Consider the following 18,859-nt stretch of genomic DNA (forward strand, 5'->3'; position numbering starts at 1 on the left):
GACTCAGTCTTCCAATATGTTATTATCGAGTAATGACATCATTATTCAATAATAAGGCTGAGCCTGTCTCAGAACTTGCATGCTAGGGAGGCATATGAAAGACATACAAGCAATTACATAAATACAGCAATTTACAAATGTCATTGCCATGTCACACAGTGGAGACAGGGCCCTTCATGCCGACCCTGAGAGATCAGTAGCCTAAGTCCATTTTCAAAGGCGCAGCTGGATGCTTTTCTGTTGCCAAGGCCATGAATGTGTGGCACTTACTGTATCTGATGGTTAAATATGTACCGTCTGCCACAAGAATTATAGAGAATGTCATGGAAACTCCAAGTGGCCCAATGGTTGATGACTGCCTGAATGATAACACACACACGCACGCACGCACGCACGCACGCACAAACACACATACAAATAAAATAATAATAATAATAAAACAGCACTGCTAATTTATTAGACAAAGAGATCTTTCCTTGGTCATTCGATATTCAGCAGCTCTGTGTTTTATTTATTCATAATGCAAAGATGGCCTGAAGGTGCTTGGAAATCATTCATGCAAGATCATTGTGGTTTTTCCCTTCCATAAAAATTCTTTTCACAACATGTATAATCCTCATCAAATATGTAAGAAATACATTCATAATGAAACCCCTTCTGTTGCTCCTGTGTCTTTGTTAAAGCCAATATGATTTTGGTAATGAAATAAAAAGCCTCACAAAAATTAGTTTTATTTTTTTAAAACTCTACATAAGACACTTAGAAACACATTTAAAATACATTGCAGTGAAAGGAGGCACATGCCTATCAAGTAATGACTTCTGTCAACAGGATTTTCCAATTTGCACTATTATTTTTATTACTTGTATTTTGAACTTTCTAATGATCCTATCAGAGGGTAACATTTCTTAAATAAAAATGTCTAAAATACATATATAAGTGAATTCACTTAGATTTATAGCGGTAGCATTAGACTTCAGTTTCTCTCAGGTGTATAGGATCCATCCGTCCATTCAATGATCCAGTCGCAGCAGAGAGAAGGATCCTCACCGTGCTTTCCACTCATCTGGGGATGCTGCCCTTGTCTCTTCCTTTCCCTGCATAGTTACTGCAGCAATGCTCTAGAATGCAGTGAGTGGGGAGTGTGGCAAAGGAGCCCAACATGCGGAACAACTTGAAATTATTCAGTCAGTGTAGAAATAACTGACAAACCAGAAAAACATCACACGGATGGTCCCTAGGTAAATCAGAGGAAACCAATGAAAACAAGGAATGTTACACCCCAGCAAAGCTCACCAGCCACAGCTTTAGAGCTCCCTAGAAGCTCCACCTACATGATTAAAATATTACTCAAAATAGCAAGAAAGGTCAAGCTTAACTAAGTAGGAATTTATTGAGAGGTGCAGAGACCCCGAGCTAAGCAAACTGCAAACTTTGAGTGAGGCGCTTAAAGATGTGAACAAAAGTAGTAAAATTTTTACTCTTTTTTTTTTTTTAAATAATTTATTTTTATCTGCATTGATATTTTGCCTGCATGTGTGTCTGTGTGAGGGTGTCAGATCTTGGAGTTATGGACAGTTGTTAGCTAGCTGCATGTGGGTACTGGAAATCTTCTGGAAGAGCAGTCAGTATGTTCTTAACCACTGAGCTATCTTTCCAGCCCGGAAGTTTTCCTCTTGATAAGATTGCTACTCAAACACACTGTGATTTGAATAGGTAGTGCCCCTCAGCCCCCAGAATCACATTTTAACATCCAGATCTCCAGCTAGTGGCCCTATGTTGGGAAATTATGGAAACTAGGGTTAACTTAACAGCCTACCCAAAGGAAGTGGATCTTTCTTCAGGGCATCTTGTCCTTAGCTCCCTTCTGTCACTCTGTCTGCTTTTTGTCCATAATGTGGCAAAGAAGTTCCATGTTTCTGACACCATGAAGTTCTGCCCAAGTGTATGGGACCACGAGAGCCTGGACTGAAACCTCTGAAATCATGAACCAAAATAATTCTTTCCTCTTTTAAGTTGTTTCTATAAAATATTTTGTCACAAGTAACTAATACAGAATGTGAGTTTTCTCCCAATGGGTGTAACATTTAAAAGGGAATGCGACAGGAATGGTTAAAATTATGCTATGATCTAGAAGACTCTATATGACAACATCCAAAAGTAATTGAAGGAGATAGAGACATGGCTGAATTAAAATGTGCTCTACTGTTATTGTGTTAACTTTATTATTATTTATTATTTCTTTTTTTTTTTTTTTTTTTCTTTTTTTTTTTATTTTATTTTTTTTGTTTTGTTTTTTTTTTGTTTTTTTTTTTAATTTATTTTATTTCCTGCTCCCCATTTCCCATTTCCCTCCCCTCCTCCCAAATATTGCCCTCCCCCCACTTCCCTCCCCCTATCCCCACTCCTCTTCTCCTCCCCCCACTCCATTCCCCCTCCCTCTCGATACTGAAGAGCAGTCCAAATTCCCTGCCCTGCGGGAAGACCAAGGTCCTTCTATCTACGTCCAGAAAGGTGAGCCTCCAAACAGGCTAAGCTCCCACAAAGCCAGTTCATGTATTAGGATCGAAACCTAGTGCCATTGTCCTTGGCTTCTCATCAGTCTTCATTGACCGCCATGCTCAGAGAGTCCGGAATCAACCCATGCTTATTCAGTCCCAGACCAGCTGGCCTTGGTGGGCTCCCAATAACTCAGTTCCACTGTCACAGTGGGTGGGTGCATCCCTCGTGGTCCTGATTTTTTGCTCATGTTCTCCCTCCTTCTGCTCCTCATTTGGACCTTAAGAGCTCAGACCGTTGCTCCAAATTGAGACTCTGTCTCTACCTCGATCCATCGCCAGATGAAGGTTCTAAGGTGATATGCAAGATATTCATCAGTATAGGATAGGGTCATTTCAGGTTCCCTCTCCTTAGTTGCCCAAGGTACCAGCTGGGGACATATTCCTGGACACCTGCAAACCCCTCAAGAGTCAAGTCTCTTGCCAACCCTAAGATGGCTCCCTTAGATAGGATATATACTTCGCTGCTCCCGTATCCATCCTTCCTATATCCCAACCATCCCAATCCTCCGAGCTCCTCCCTTCCTCCCCTTCTCATATTTCTCATCCCATTTCCCTTTTGCCCCATGCCACCTCACCCGCAAGTTCCCAGTTTTTGCCCTGGAATCTTGTCTACTTCCCCCTCTCCATGCGGATGACTATATGATTTTCTTTGGGTTCACTTTCTTATTTAGCTTCTATAGGATCACACATTATATGCTTAATGTCTTTTATTTTATGGCTAGAAACCGATTATGAGTGAGTACATCCCATGTTCCTCTTTTTGAGTCTGGGATACCTCACTCAGGATAGTGTTTTCTATTTCCATCCATTTGCACGCAAAATTCGAGAAGTCATTGTTTTTTACTGCTGAGTAGTACTCTAATATGTATATATTCCACACTTTCTTCATCCATTCCTCCATTGAAGGGCATCTAGGTTGTTTCCAGGTTTTGGCTATTACAAACAATGCTGCTATGAACATAGTTGAACAGATACTTTTGTCATTTGATGTGGCATCTCTTGGGTATATTCCCAATAGTGGTATTACTGGATCTTGGGGTAGGTTGATCCCAAATTTCCTGAGAAATCGCCACACTGATTTCCAAAGTGGTTGCACAAGTTTGCATTCCCACCAGCAATGAATGAGTGTGCCTCTTTCTCCACAACCTCTCCAGCAAAGGCTATCATTGGTGTTCTTGATTTTAGCCATTCTGACAGGTGTAAGATGGTATCTCAAAGTTGTTTTAATTTGCATTTCCCTTATCGCTAAGGAGGTTGAGCATGACCTTAGGTGTCTTTTGGCCATTTGAATTTCTTCTGTTGAGAATTCTCTGTTCAGATCAGTGCCCCATTTTTTTATTGGGTTCATTAGCATTTTAAAGTCTAGTTTCTTGAGTTCTTAATATATTTTGGTGATCAGACCTTTGTCTGTTGCAGGGTTGGTGAAGATCTTCTCCCAGTCAGTGGGTTGCCTTTTTGTCTTAGTGACAGTGTCCTTTGCTTTACAGAAGCTACTCAGTTTCAGGAGGTCCCATTTATTCAATGTTGCCCTTAATGTCTGTGCTGCTGGGGATAAACGTAGGAAGTGATCTCCTGTACCCATATGTTGTAGAGTACTTCCAACTTTTTCTTCTATCAGGTTCAGTGTGTTCAGACTAATATTGAGGTCTTTAATCCATTTGGACTTGAGTTTTGTGCATGGTGATAGATATGGATCTATTTTCATTCTTCTACACGTTGACAACCAGTTCTGCCAGCACCATTTGTTGAAGATGCTCTCTTTTTTCCATTGAATACTTTTAGCTCCTTTATCAAAAATTAGGTGTTCATAAGTTTGTGGGTTAAAATCAGGGTCTTCTACTCGGTTCCATTGGTCGACTTATCTGTTTTTATGCCAATACCAAACTGTTTTCAATACTGAGGCTCTGTAATAGAGTTTGAGGTCAGGGATGGTAATGCCTCCAGACGATCCTTTATTATATAAGATTGTTTTGGCTATCCTGGGTTTTTTGTTTCTCCATATAAAGTTGATTATTGTCCTCTCAAGATCTGTGAAGAATTGTGATGGGATTTTGATGGGGATTGCATTGAATCTATAAATTGCCCTTGGTAGAATTGCCATTTTTACTATGTTGATCCTCCCTATCCAAGAGCAAGGGAGATCCTTCCATTTTCTGGTATCCTCCTCAATTTCTTTCTTCATTGACTTAAAGTTCTTGTCAAATAGATCCTTTACTTCCTTGGTTAGGGTTACCCCAAGATATTTTATGCTATTTGTGGCTATCGTGAAGGGTGATGCTTCTCTGATTTCCATCTCTGCTTCCTTTTCCTTTGTGTATAGGAGGGCAACTGATTTTTTGGAATTGATCTTGTATCCTGCAACGCTACTAAAGGTGTTTATCAGCTGAAGGAGTTTTTTGCTGGAGTTTTTGGGGTCGCTTATGTACACTATCATATCGTCTGCAAATAATGAAAGTTTAACTTCTTCCTTTCCGATTTGAATCCCTTTGATCCCCTTATGTTGTCTTATTGCTATTGCTAGAATTTCAAGCACTATATTAAAGAGGTATGGAGAGAGTGGACAACCTTGTCGTGTTCCTGATTTTAGTGGAATAGCTTTGAGTTTCTCTCCATTTAATTTGATGTTAGCTGACGGCTTGCTATAAATAGCTTTTATTATAGTTAGGAACGACCCTTGTATTCCTAATCTCTCTAAGACCTTTATCATAAAGGGATGTTGAATTTTGTCAAATGCTTTTTCAGCATCTAATGAAATGATCATATGGTTTTTTTCTTTCAGTTTATTTATATGATGGATTACATTGATAGATTTGCGTATGTTGAACCAGCCCTGCATCTCTGGGATGAAGCCTACTTGATCATAATGGATAATTTTTCTGATGTGTTCTTGGATTCGGTTTGCCAGTATTTTATTGAGTATTTTTGCGTCGATGTTCATGAGTGAGATTGGCCTGTAGTTCTCTTTCTTGGTTGTGTCTTTGTGTGGTTTTGGTATCAGAGTAACTTCAGCTTCATAAAAGGAATTTGGCAATGACTTCTCTGTTTCAATATTGTGAAATACATTAAGGAGTATAGGTATTAGGTCTTCTTGGAAGTTCTGGTAGAATTCTGCATTGAAGCCATCTGGACCTGGGCTTTTTTTGGTGGGGAGGTTTTTTATAACAACTTCTAATTCTTCGTGACTAACAGGTCTATTTAGGTTGTTCACCTGGTCCTGGTTTAACTTTGGTATATGGTACTTATCTAAAAAAGTGTCCATGTCTATAACATTTTCCAATTTTGTGGCATACAGATTTTTGTAGTAAGATCTAATGATTCTCTGAATTTCCTCTGAGTCTGTGGTTATGTCTCCCTTTTCGTTTCTGATTTTGTTAATTTGCGTATTCTCTCTCCGCCGTTTGATTAGTTTGGATAGGGGTTTATCAATCTTATTGATTTTCTCCATGAACCAGCTTTTTGTTTCATTGATTCTTTGGATTGTTTTCTGTGTTTCTATTTTGTTGATTTCAGCCCTCAATTTGATTATTTCCAGTCTTCTACTTCTCCTAGGTGAGTCTGCTTCTTTTTTTTCTAAAGCTTTCAGGTGGGCTATTAAGTCTCCAATGTGTGCTTTCTCCGTTTTCTTTAAGTGGGCACTTAATGCTATGAATTTTCCTCTTAGCACTGCTTTCATAGTGTCCCATAGGTTTGAGTATGTTGAGTCTTCATTTTCATTGAATTCAAGAAAGACTTTAATTTCTTTCTTTATTTCTTCCTTGATCCAGGTGTGGTTCAGTAGTTGACTGTCCAGTTTCCATGAGTTCATAGGCTTTCTGGGGATAGCATTGTTGTTGAATTCTAACTTTAATCCATGGTGATCTGATAAGACACAGGTGGTTACCGATATTTTTTTGTAACTGTGTAAGTTTGCTTTGTTACCGAGTATGTGGTCTATTTTCGAGAAGGTTCCATGAGCTGCAGAGAAGAAGGTATATTCTTTCCTATTTGGGTGGAATGTTCTATAGATGTCTGTTAAGTCCATTTGATTCATTACCTCCCTTAATCCTCTTATTTCTCTGTTAGGTTTCTGTTTGATTGACCTGTCCATTGGTGAGAGAGGAGTGTTGAAATCTCCTACTATTAGTGTGTGTGGTTTGATGACTGCCTTGAGTTTTAGTAACGTTTCTTTTACATAAGTGGGTGCTTTTATATTAGGGGCATATATATTCAGGATTGAGATTTCATCCTGGTGGATTGTTCCTGTTATGAGTAAAAAATGTCCATCTCCATCTCTTTTGATTGATTTTAGTTTGAAGTCAACTTTCTTAGAAATTAGTATGGCCACACCTGCTTGTTTCTTAGGTCCGTTTGCTTGATAAACCTTTTCCCAGCCCTTTACTCTGAGTAGATGTCTGTCTTTGTGGTTGAGGTGTGTTTCTTGTAAGCAGCAGAATGTTGGATCCTGTTTTCGTATCCAATCTCTTAGCCTGTGCCTCTTTATAGGTGAGTTGAGTCCATTGATATTAAGTGATATTAATGACCAGTGGTTGTTAACTCCGGTCATTTTTCCTTTCTTTCTTTCTTTCCTTTGGTAGTAGAGTTTGTGTGTTTCCCTTCTTCAAGTTGTGCTGGTGAAGGGTCTTTAGATGTCTGAGTTATTGTGGGCATTGTTGGACTCCTTGGTTTGTGATTTTCCTTCAATTACTTTCTGAAGGGCTGGATTTGTGGCTACGTATTGTTTAAATTTGTTTTTATCCTGGAAAACTTTGTTTTCTCCATTTATAGTGAACGAAAGCTTGGCTGGGTATAGTAGTCTGGGCTTGCATCCATGGTCTCGTAGTTTCTGCAGTATGTCTATCCAGGACCTTCTGGCTTTCATGGTTTCCATAGAGAAATCAGGTGTAAGTCTGATAGGTTTACCTTTATAGGTAACTTGACCTTTTTCCTTTGCAGCTCTTAATATTCTTTCTTTATTCTGTATGTTTTGTGTTTTGATTATTATATGACGAGGAGATGTTTTCTTTTGATCCAGTCGATTTGGTGTTCTGTATGCTTCTTGGACCTTCAAAGGAATATCTTTCTTAAGGTTGGGAAAGTTTTCTTCTATAATTTTATTAAATATATTTTCTGGACCATTGAGCTGTACTTCTTCTCCTTCTTCTATCCCTATTATTCTTAGGTTTGGTCTTTTTATTGTGTCCCATATTTCCTGAATGTTTTGTGATGAGAATTTGTTGGTTATGCTGTTTTCTTTGATGAGAGTGTTTATTTTCTCTATGGTATCTTCAGTGTCTGAGATTCTTTCTTCTATCTCTTGTAATCTGTTGGTGGTACTTGTCTCTGTAGTTCCTGTTCGTTTATTCAAATTTTCCATCTCCATCCTTCCCTCGGTTTGTGTTTTCTTTATTACTTCCACTTCGTTCTTCAAGTCTTGAACCGTTTCCCTTACCTGTTTGATTACTTTTTCTTGTTTCTCTTGGTTTTCTTGGGTATCTTTGAGAGATTTATTCATTTCCTCTACCTTTTTGTTTGTAATCTCTAATTGGTTGTGGCAGTTTTTCACCTCCTGTTTAAGGTCCTCTATTATTTTCATAAAATTCACTTTTGAGTCGAATTCTTCTAATTCTTCTGTATTAGGGTTTAGACTTCTCATTTCGGGATCCCTGGATCCTGGTGATGTCACGTTGCCTTTCAAGTTGTTGGGGGAATTCTTGCATTGGCGCCTGCCCATCTTTTCCTTCAAATGGAGCCAGGAGAGGCCTGATGTCTTGGACCAGTCTTTGCTGTGACTAACTCTCTAGGTGTATCTCCTCAGTGTAGGGGCAGGAACCGTTCCCTTCCAGGTGAACTCCCGTCCCAATGAAACTTCTTGGCACCTACACAGGAACTCCTGGATGCCCCAATGAGCCAGGGACTAATGGAAGTAGGGCGCAGGCAGAGCAGGTCCAGCAGATCACAGCAGAGACTGCAGCCCCAGCAGCAGGGGCCCGCTTTCCCTGGCGGGGACCTTGAGGCCTGCCCTCTAGTCAAGAACTCACTGCTCTGGGTTGGTAGCCTTAGTGAAATGGCAGGAAACTGTTCCACAGCTAAGGACCTTGCAGACAAGGCAGGTTTGGGGGTGGGGGTGGGGGCGGGTGTGTAGGAGAGCAAGCCCTGCAGCAGGAGCTGGGGGAGGGGTGTTTGTGCTCTCTACCTGGACAGTCCGCCCCAGGATAGCACACACTCACCCGTCCCGATGAAACTTCTCGGCACCTACACAGGAACTCCTGGATGCCCCAATGAGCCAGGGACTAATGGAAGTAGGGCGCAGGCAGAGCAGGTCCAGCAGATCACAGCAGAGACTGCAGCCCCAGCAGCAGGGGCCTGCTTTCCCTGGCGGGGACCTTGAGGCCTGCCCTCTAGTCAAGAACTCACTGTTCTGGGTTGGTAGCCTTAGTGAAATGGCAGGAAACTGTTCCACAGCTAAGGACCTTGCAGACAAGGCAGGTTTGGGGGTGGGGGTGGGGGCGGGTGTGTAGGAGAGCAAGCCCTGCAGCAGGAGCTGGGGGAGGGGTGTTTGTGCTCTCTACCTGGACAGTCCGCCCCAGGATAGCACACACTCACCCGTCCCGATGAAACTTCTTGGCACCTACACAGGAACTCCTGGATGCCCCAATGAGCCAGGGACTAATGGAAGTAGGGCGCAGGCAGAGCAGGTCCAGCAGATCACAGCAGAGACTGCAGCCCCAGCAGCAGGGGCCTGCTTTCCCTGGCGGGGACCTTGAGGCCTGCCCTCTAGTCAAGAACTCACTGCTCTGGGTTGGTAGCCTTAGTGAAATGGCAGGAAACTCTATTTATTATTTCTTATTGTGACGTAGAGAGCAGAGATCCCAGTGCAGCCAAACAGAATGTCGTGGAAATCATCAGGAGCTTGTGCAAGTCTCGAATGTGCTGGGAACTGCGTTTTAAGTGTGTGGGCAAAGTTAAGCTATTCAGTGAAAAGTACTGGAGAAAATGTCTAACTATGAAAAAGCAGGCGATCCTTTACATAATTCTACGGAAGCTAAAGACACCCTTTTTAAACATCTCAGTGGGGTAAAGGAGAGGGGAGGCAGGGAGGTCAGCGAGAGTTGTGGGGCACACATCACTGCACACACGTGGATGCCTGCGAGTGTTGTGGGACACACATCACTGCACACACGTGGATGCCTGCGAGTGTTGTGGGGCACACATCACTGCACACACGTGGATGCCTGCGAGTGTTGTGGGGCACACATCACTGCACACACGTGGATGCCTGCGAGTGTTGTGGGACACACATCACTGCACACACGTGGATGCCTGTGAGTGTTGTGGGGCACACATCACTGCACACAGGTGGAGGGCAGAGGACAATTTTCAGGCATCATTTTTCTCCTTTCCAAATGTGGATGCTAGGCATTGAACTCAGGTTTTCTGGCTTGATGGTCAGTGCCTTTATCTACTTAGCCATCTCGCTGGCCCTAAAGCTGTAAATACAAAGGATAAAACCATATTTTAAAGATGTTACATTTTGAACACGTGCATTTACTTTTACCCCTACATGAACTCCGCTTACTAGGAAAAAAGGATTTTCTTGAAGGATTAAAAATCTATAAAGTCTAAAAAAGGGAGAAAAAGTTATATCAACTTTGAGAACTGGGATGAGTGAGGTAGACTTGCACATCTTTGTCAAAGAGATACTTAAGATCTAATGTGCACCGGGCCTGTCAGGGTTTCCGTTGCTGTGATAAGACACTGACCAAGTTCAAACCTGGGCGGAAAGAGTGTATTTCATCTTACAACTTGTTGTCCAGCATTCAGGGGAGTTACAGCAGAAACCTGAAGGCTGGAACTGAAGTGGAGCCTTGGAGGAGCGCTGCATACTGGCTTGCTTTTCCTCGCTTGCCAGTCTGCTTTTTTATATAACCCAGGACCTCTTACCCAGTGGTGGGCCCACCCACAGTGAGCTGGGCACTCTCACACCAATCGAGAAAATGCACCATAGCCCCACCTGCAGGCCCGTCTGGTGAGGGTGTTTTCTTTACTGAGGTTCTTTCTTCCCTAAATGACTAACTTGTGTCAAATTGGCATAAAACTAGCTGGCGCAAGGCCATAACCTTCACAGACTCCCAGGACAGCCTGTCCAGGTCTATGCCCTGTGGGCAGGAATATTGGGTGTGTTTTTCCTGGAGAATATAATAGATCCAAGAGGAAAGGTGTTCAAAGACCAACAATCGGACTGGAAAGGGAAACCGGTTATTTGGCTCATCCTAATCAATACAGAAGCAGAACTCAGGGACAAGCTGGTAGACACGTCCATTTTAGGTGAAGGGAGGTGGGATTCTCATACAAAAATATCTGTTAAAATATTTGAATCTCCCCCTCAGATGGGTTGTCACTGTTGAGAAACTATTGGCCCAGACATTGACCCCTGGCTTAGCTGGCTTTGGCCAGTTTAGCAGGACCAAACATCCAAGGAAGCACAATGTAATCTTAAGGCCTCCCATGGCTCTGTTGTGCACCTGCTAGAGTGCAGTAAATTAGCTTAACTCCCACATTGCTGTGAACTGAATATGGAAGCTGTTTCAGGTAGATGTCTCTTTACACACAAATTGCTCTTCAATTTATATATATAGTATTCCTTTCTGGAAAGAGAAGATGTATCTTCTTTATTTTCTAAAAAGCAGGCTGGCAGGGTTGGATAGATAGCTCAGAGGTTAAGAGCACTGGCTGTTCTCCCAAAAGTCCTGAGTTCAATTCCCAGCCAGCTCACCACCATCTGTAATGAAATCTAGTGCCCTCTTGTGGCATTTGCTAAGGTGGATAGGGGGAACCTCTCAAGGCCCCACCCCTAAATAAAGAGCAATGGGCAATTAAGGGCAGTTGAGAGAGGACAAACCAGTCTTCTCCAGGGACAAGGCCCTGAAAGGTTATTTAAACCCAAGTGGTCTACCTTCAACACTTATACATAGAAGCAATACTAAATGGACTCACCAGTTCTATTTATAAATTGCAATTTATAAAGCTTAATTTTTTAATTTATAAAATTATTGAAATTTATAATAGAGAGAGGTCATAAATTTGAGGGGGAGGGATGGGAGCATGGGGGAAATTGGAAAGGAAGTGGTAAAAATGATGCGCATTCAGTTCTCATGTATGAAATTCTGTAAAACAAAATTCAAATTACTGAGAGTGTTATAAGGGCTGGCAAGATGGCCTGACAGGTAAAGTTACCAACTGCCAATCTTAATGGCCTGAGTTTAGTCCCTAGCCCCAGTGTTGTGGGAGGAGAGACCCAACTCAGCCACATTTCCCTCTAATCCCCACACATGCTCGCTCTCGCTCTCGCTCTCTCTCTCTCTCTCTCTCTCTCTCTCTCTCTCTCTCTCGCTCTCGCTCTCGCTCTCTCTGTCTCCTTTTCTCTCTCTGACTCTCTCTCACACACACATGCACACACTAAATAGTATCTCATTCTTTATTTGAGTTTTTAACATAAAACTGTGAACATTTTCAGATATTTACCAGCATTATTTATATTTTTTAAGCGCTCATAGTTTTTGCCCATTTTTCTATTGTATAAACATCTTATACATCAGTTTAAAGTAGTCTGTACAAGAAGAATATTCCAAATAAATCTTCCATTTTACTACTTGTTCATTGAAGACTTTCTTTCTTTCAGTTATTCAAAACCTGAACATTTTTATATATTTAACATTCCCAGCAGCTCTTTGTTCCAATTATGCTTATCTGAAATTTGCAAATTTGCTAGCATTTTCTTAAGAATGTAATTGAAATGCTCGTTCTCTCACGGTGATCTACCCAAGTGCATTCCAGTGTGCATGCCTTTGGTGCATCTCTCCTTTGTACAAAGCACTTTGCATGTCATATTCTACCTTATAGCCATCTTTATTCTCCAAACTTACCCAACAGACGTAAGTTCCTGAGAGAACAAATTGCATTGTAAGTAGCTATGTATGCAATCAAGCACCTAGAATATGCCACGCATGAAATGCTTCCTAAGTACTTAGTGAATTGGTCACCTATACCACTTGACAATGTGGTATGGTATGTATATATGCATACATTTATACATATGTGGATATTATGTAGATGTGGAATGTATGGGAATATGGTAACCATCCTTTTAACTAACATACATTAATATGAAATTTTATGACTAGTTTGTTTTTTCCTAGAACTCATAGATCATTTTTATAAGTTGCCTTGACCATGATGTTTAATCACAGCAAGAGAAATGTAACTAAGGATATGGAATTTTCACTTTTAAGATTTTAATTAGATGAAGAAAAGAAATGAAATCTTCAACTATTGATGATCTAACCTAAGGGGGGGGGGGAGAGCAAAATTGACCTCACTCAGCAAAAGTCACAAGTAAGAGCCAATTTGAGTCATTAGAATTCTTTTCCCTGGTTAAGAGTCGTTTTCAGACAATTGGTTTTGCCCAGAAAATAGTTTTCAGTTCAAGATTTAATTCAGTGTGAGATTCCGCTGCACATCACCATCCAGTGGTGGTTTCACAGCAAGGAGCACCTTCAGGATGGGGAGGGGCCGTTCTCTGTAACAGCTGGGCTCCGGCCATCACTTGTCTATGACAGCCTCATTCTTACGGGGGCGGGCGAGTGTCAGATGGTAAAGTGCCTGCCTGCCGACACGAGGACTTGAGCTTCATCCCTAGAGCCCACATGAGGAAAATGCTGATCATGGTGTTCATGCTGGTAACCCCAGGGCTGCAGAGGCAGAGACTGGGCCCATTGGCCAGCAGAGCCTACCTGGCGAGTTCCAGGCCTCTTACAGACCTTGTCTTAAAAAAAAAAAAAAAAAAAAGAAAGTGTAGGCACCTGAGGATCAATACTCAGTTGTTCTCCAGCCTCCACATGCACACACGCACACAATGCACACACGCATGTGCGCATGCACACGTACATATAGGTTTACCATATACTTGGTAATGAAAAGAATCGTGAATTAATTGCTTTGACTACTAACCACTTTGTAAAAATATTTTGAATCTTAAGAGAGCTAAGTAATAATGGTCTTGAAGTGTTTCTTTTAGGGCAGGGATAACGATCTTACTATAAAGTAAGTTGCTTAAATTATTACCTTTCCTTTACCCATGTGTAACTGTATATTGTATTTTGTAGTATTCTTAGAACATCATATACAAAGTAAGCAATTTATTTGTTTTAATTAACGTTCTGTATGCAGGATAACGCCCTTCATTGTGGCATTATGTGCAAATGTGCATCGCAAACGTGAACCCCCTTATTACCTCTCACGGGTCTGGTGCTGTGCGTGCTGTACGTGCTCATTTCTGTTTGTTTCTGTTTTGCAGGAAGGCCTGGCTGAGCAAGGTTGGGAGCCCTAGTTCTCGCATCGACCGGGCAGACTTTTCTAATGAAAAAACCATCTCTAAACTAGACTACTCTAACTTTAGTATTCATTATTAATGGAAGAAAAATAACAATTGTAATGCCTACATTGCAGAAGATAAAACATATTCTTAAATTTGTAGTAGTAGGATTAAAAATGGAAACTTTCTGTTCTGGAAACCTCAGAATTATATGTTACTAAAATGTCTGAAATTGAAAAAAAAATGTTACCCACGTATGTTTTTAGCAAGCAGAAGCCAAGTATTATAAAATAAAATGTTGCTGTAAAATATCTGCTGTGAAGATTCAAGTGAAACCTTGTCTTATGGAGGGAGTCACTAACTTCAGAAAACATTGTAGTGTATACATGTTATTCAGCTAGACATAAAATAAAGTTAACTATCTAAAATTATCTTTAGATATTGTTGCCTAATAAGGTGAATTTTAATGTTATCTGAAAATAATTTACTACTAAAGTTGAGTAATTTGTATTCTTATTGAAGTCTTAGAATGGCTAAAAAAAATTTGTGTGATGATCACTGTAACCAGAAAGTAACAGCAATAAAGAGTTAGTGTGTAAAATTCTTGTGAAATCCAGGCCTGATTCGGGACTAAGCTGGAGCTACTTGGCATGTTCAACCTCACTGTTCTGTGGAGTTGGAGAGGCAGGCTGGGTGACAACCGCTAGAAGACCCTGCTTCAGTCTAGGAAGCTTCAAGATTCACATCTGCTCCCTTCAGCTGCAATCCTTTGACTAAAAACACTGAGAGTCTAAATGAGTCACCTAAACTTGGACTATCATTTGGGGTCTTCAAATGATAATCAGCCAACATAATATTTGAAGGAGGGGATTAGTTTCTATACTATGGAATTATAATATTGAATAAGAAAGACCTTTAATAGAAAATAGTATTTCAAATGTGCATATAATACATATGTTCTTCAATGATTTCTTTATTGTGTTTCGAGATTGGGTTGCTCTGTGTTGCTCTAGCTGTCCTGGAACTTGCTCTGTAGACCAAGTTGGCCTCAAACTCAGAGAGCCACCTGCCTCTGCCTCTCAAGTACCGGGATTAAAGATGTGTGCCACCACCGCAATTTTGTTTCTTTTTATTGTGTGTGCATGTTCATTTGTATGTGAATGCAGAAGTGCATTTACTGGGATGTGTGTGGAGATCAGGTGACATCTTTTCATAAGTCATTTCTCTCCTTATAACTCGTATGTGGGTCCTAACCCGTCAGGATTGTGTAACAAGCACCTTTATCACTGTGGTCCTGATTTTCACATTTGTATAATGGAAGCCTCCATTAAAACACAACTTTATGTAGAATTGAACACATAAACAAAGTTGGTTGCTGTGTTTTGTTGTTGTTGTTGTTTAGTACAGCTGGTGTGATCGAAACAGAGTGGAGGCCCCTCGCGCTTGGCCTTTCCTTCCTTGACTTTTGGTCTGTTTCAAATCCGTGGGAATGCATGCTGGAAACCACCATGCTATCCATGTGGCAGATGCCACTGCTCTCTGTAGTCTAAGGCATGGCCTTTGCCTCCAAGTCTGTATATTCAGGCCTCTCCTCTACCTGCTGCCGGGTGAGAATTGAGAGATGGGAGCAGAGAGGAATGTCTGTCAGCTTGAAAAGTTCACCCCACGGATTATAATAACATAACGTATCATATGTACATAAGACAGTGCAATGGTGGGGAATGACCTTCCAGATAACCAAAAAGAAAAGGAATGTTCCTATTATTTGAGACTATCATAATGACAAGCAGTATATTTATTGGGTAGTATAATTTTATTCTGTTCTATTTCCCTATTCTATGTTAAGGAAAGAAAACGTGATTTTGTGTTCCCTTTCTTTGGGAGGGTTTTGATGCCAGGTGCATCTGAAGACTTTTCTTCTAAGGTTTCATTTTAAGAGAGCATCGTGGGTGGTGACACATGTCTTTAATCCCAGCACTCAGGAGGCAGATCTCTGAGTTCAAGGCCAGCCCCAACTATAGAGTGAGTTCCAGTACAGCCAGGGCTACACAGAGAAACCCTGTCTTGAAAAACAAAATTGGGAGAAAGAGAGAGGGGAGAGAGAGAGAGAGAGAGAGAGAGAGAGAGAGAGAGAGAGAGAGAGAGAGAGAGAGAGAGCATTGTGCCGTGGGTGCGGACTAAGATATGCACTGGGTCTTCAGTGGGTAAAAGAGAAGCAGAAATGCCGAGACCTAGGGAGCAAAGGATTCTGTCAGACTTTGGAAATGGTCAAGAAGCTGCACTTTTCCACGTCATGAAAACCTGTGTCTTTCTTCCAGCAGCCCCTCCAGGGAGATCAGTGGGGTGCCAGAGGAACTCCAGGCCTACCAAGATTCCTCTCCCCAAGTACTGCAAAGCATCTACAAGAACTGATGTATTTTAGGCAGCAGTCATGGTAACTGATAGGCACTCGAGACCAGAGAGATTGACCTGGGATGCTTTCTCACCTAAGGCCTCTTAAGTGTTCCTTCTGAGAAAGAATGCAACACACATGGAAGCAGACTTCGCTTCCCAGCTCTCAGGCAGGTTTAGAAAGAGGAAGGTAGATATATCTTCCCATTCAACGTTTTGGAATAAAGATCTGTATTTCTCTATATACATAGGAAGGTTCAGTGGTTTATAAAATGTGTATATATGAGCAAAGGTGAGACTGATACTTGGCATTTTATTTATATCCTTTGGTAGTTCTTTTAACTCTTAAAATAATTACATTTTGCTGAAGCAATCTTCCCTCTGCACAAAGTGAATCATATATTAATAACTAGCCTCTACTAGCTGGTAGAAATGCTGTAGGTGTATATGAATGGGAAGAAAAAAGATAAATAGGATAAAGCAATATACAAATATGTTCTAGAAGTGAGATAACACACCTTAAATTTTAATTTATTGAATTTCATGTTTAATTTATACAAGAATTTTTAATTTATATACAGTATTCTAGACATTATAATAAGAAAGGTTTTATCAGAATTAGACATTTTAAAAACCTAGAAAGATTTAAGAGAAAAATACTTAATTCCATGACTATCAACTGGTGCCTCAACACTCCTCATACCCACGTTCCCTGCCCTTTAAAAACCCAGAATCCCAAGCAGTGTGACTGACAAAAACTTAAGATCATTTTCATATTTATATAAAAATTCCTATCTTTTTAAAAACTCAGTCAAAATGCTGCTACATTAGCAATAGCTCATCATTTATGACTCTTTGGAGGATCTAGGTTTAATTCTCAGCACACACATGCTGACTCAGAACTGTCTGTAATTCCAGGCAAAACATAATGCAGACAAAACACCCAGATGCATAGACCAAGGAAAGCTCAGCAGGAAGCTGTTGAGAGAAGGGAGTGTGATAAAGACCTCCTCCTATCCAGGAGGAGAGACCCAAGGAACAGAAGAAAGTTCTGAGCTGATTCTATTAGGAGGGGCATGAATCTATGGCTCACTTTGCAATTAAAATCTGCATGGCTTTTTTATGATTATATATCCTATAATTTAAAAAAACACCTAAAGATACTAAAAATGCCTAGCACAGTATGGATTAGGGCAGATCAGCCACTGTAAGACTTTGAATACAAGAGGAAGATACTTTTCTTTTGGAAAATACCAGTCAGTTTATAAATAAACTTTCCTCATTAAGATATGAATGCTAATGAAAACAAGCCTTACAAGGCACACAAAGCCCTACAGCCCAAAGTAAAAGGTGCATTGTCTTTTAGAACAGCAGACGCGCATACCTCGGGAAAAGATTTGTTATTGAAAGAAAAATTTCAGGAAACATCTGTTGTTTCAGTCCATAGTACACAATGAAAATTGACCTCTGCAAGAGAAAAGCAGAAGGCCTCTGAAGAGAATCTGTACATGTTACAATAAAATAGATGGTTAAGAGAATTGTCTGCAATGGGTGAGTGATTGGCCTGCCACAGAACTGGACCCCTCCCTGCATTCTGTACCCTGTGACCCTTTTTCAGGCCAACTCCATCCTAGCTCCTCCCTAATCCTGCTGATGCTGGGAGGTCCCAGCGGACTTCTACCTCTAAGACTCACTCACAACTTATTAGTGACCCCCCTGTGGCCAGCACCAGGGTTACTGCTGGTCTCTGTCCCCAGCTCCAGAGGAATCCCACAAACTTGGGTATATACTCAGTCAGAAGTGGATCCTAGATGTAAAGTAAAGGATAATCATGCTGCAATCCACAGATCCAGAGAGGCCAGGGAACAAGAAGGGCCCAAAGGGGACACATGAAGAGACAGAAGAAATCTCCTGAGTGGAATGGGGGTGGGTGGTACAGGAACTTGGGGGTTTGGGTTGTAGAGTGGATAGAGAGGGAGAGTATTAAAAGACATGACTGGAAAGAGGCTCCATTTGGGGGTCAGGTAGAAACCTGGTGCAAAGGAAACTCCCACAAATCTACACAGACCCCAGCTAAGACTCCCAGTGGGGCTGGAGAGATGCTTCAGTGGTTAAGTGAATGGGTTGTTCTTCCAGAGGACCTGGGTTCAATTCCCAGCACTCACAACTGTCTATAACTCCAGTTCTAGGAAATCTGGCACCCTCAAACAGACATACATGCAGGCAAAACACCAATGTACATAAAATAAATACATCTTTCAGAAAAAAGAAGAGAGCCTATGTTTAGGCCCGGTGGTGATGGTGCACGCCTTTAATCCCAGCACTCGGGAGGCGGAGGCAGGCGGATCCCTGTGAGTGAGGACAGCCTTGTCCACAGAACGAGTTCCAGGACAGGCTCCAAAGCTACACAGAGAAATCCTGTCTTGAAAAACAAAACAAACAAAAAAGAATAAGACTCCCAGTAATAGTGGAGAGGTAGCCTGAACTGGCCAACTCCTCTGATCACTCACATTGGTGACTATCCCAATTGTCACACAATCAGAAGAGAACCTGATGT

The 18,859-nt window shown here is 41.2% G+C and overlaps 1 protein-coding gene across 1 annotated transcript in view; it reads left to right on the forward strand.

Annotated features, from left to right (window-relative positions):
• Positions 1 to 15,028, forward strand: part of Acyp2 (acylphosphatase 2) — a 157,098-nt gene extending 142,070 nt beyond the window's left edge. Inside the window, exon 4 of the mRNA XM_057773208.1 lies at positions 13,894 to 15,028. Coding sequence (XP_057629191.1) covers positions 13,894 to 14,008 — 115 coding nt within the window. The 3' untranslated portion in view covers positions 14,009 to 15,028. The remainder of the gene's footprint in view (positions 1 to 13,893) is intronic.
• Positions 15,029 to 18,859: the final 3,831 nt, after the last annotated feature.

Source organism: Chionomys nivalis, chromosome 6 (genome assembly GCF_950005125.1).
Source record: "Chionomys nivalis chromosome 6, mChiNiv1.1, whole genome shotgun sequence".
NCBI lineage: Eukaryota > Metazoa > Chordata > Mammalia > Rodentia > Cricetidae > Chionomys > Chionomys nivalis.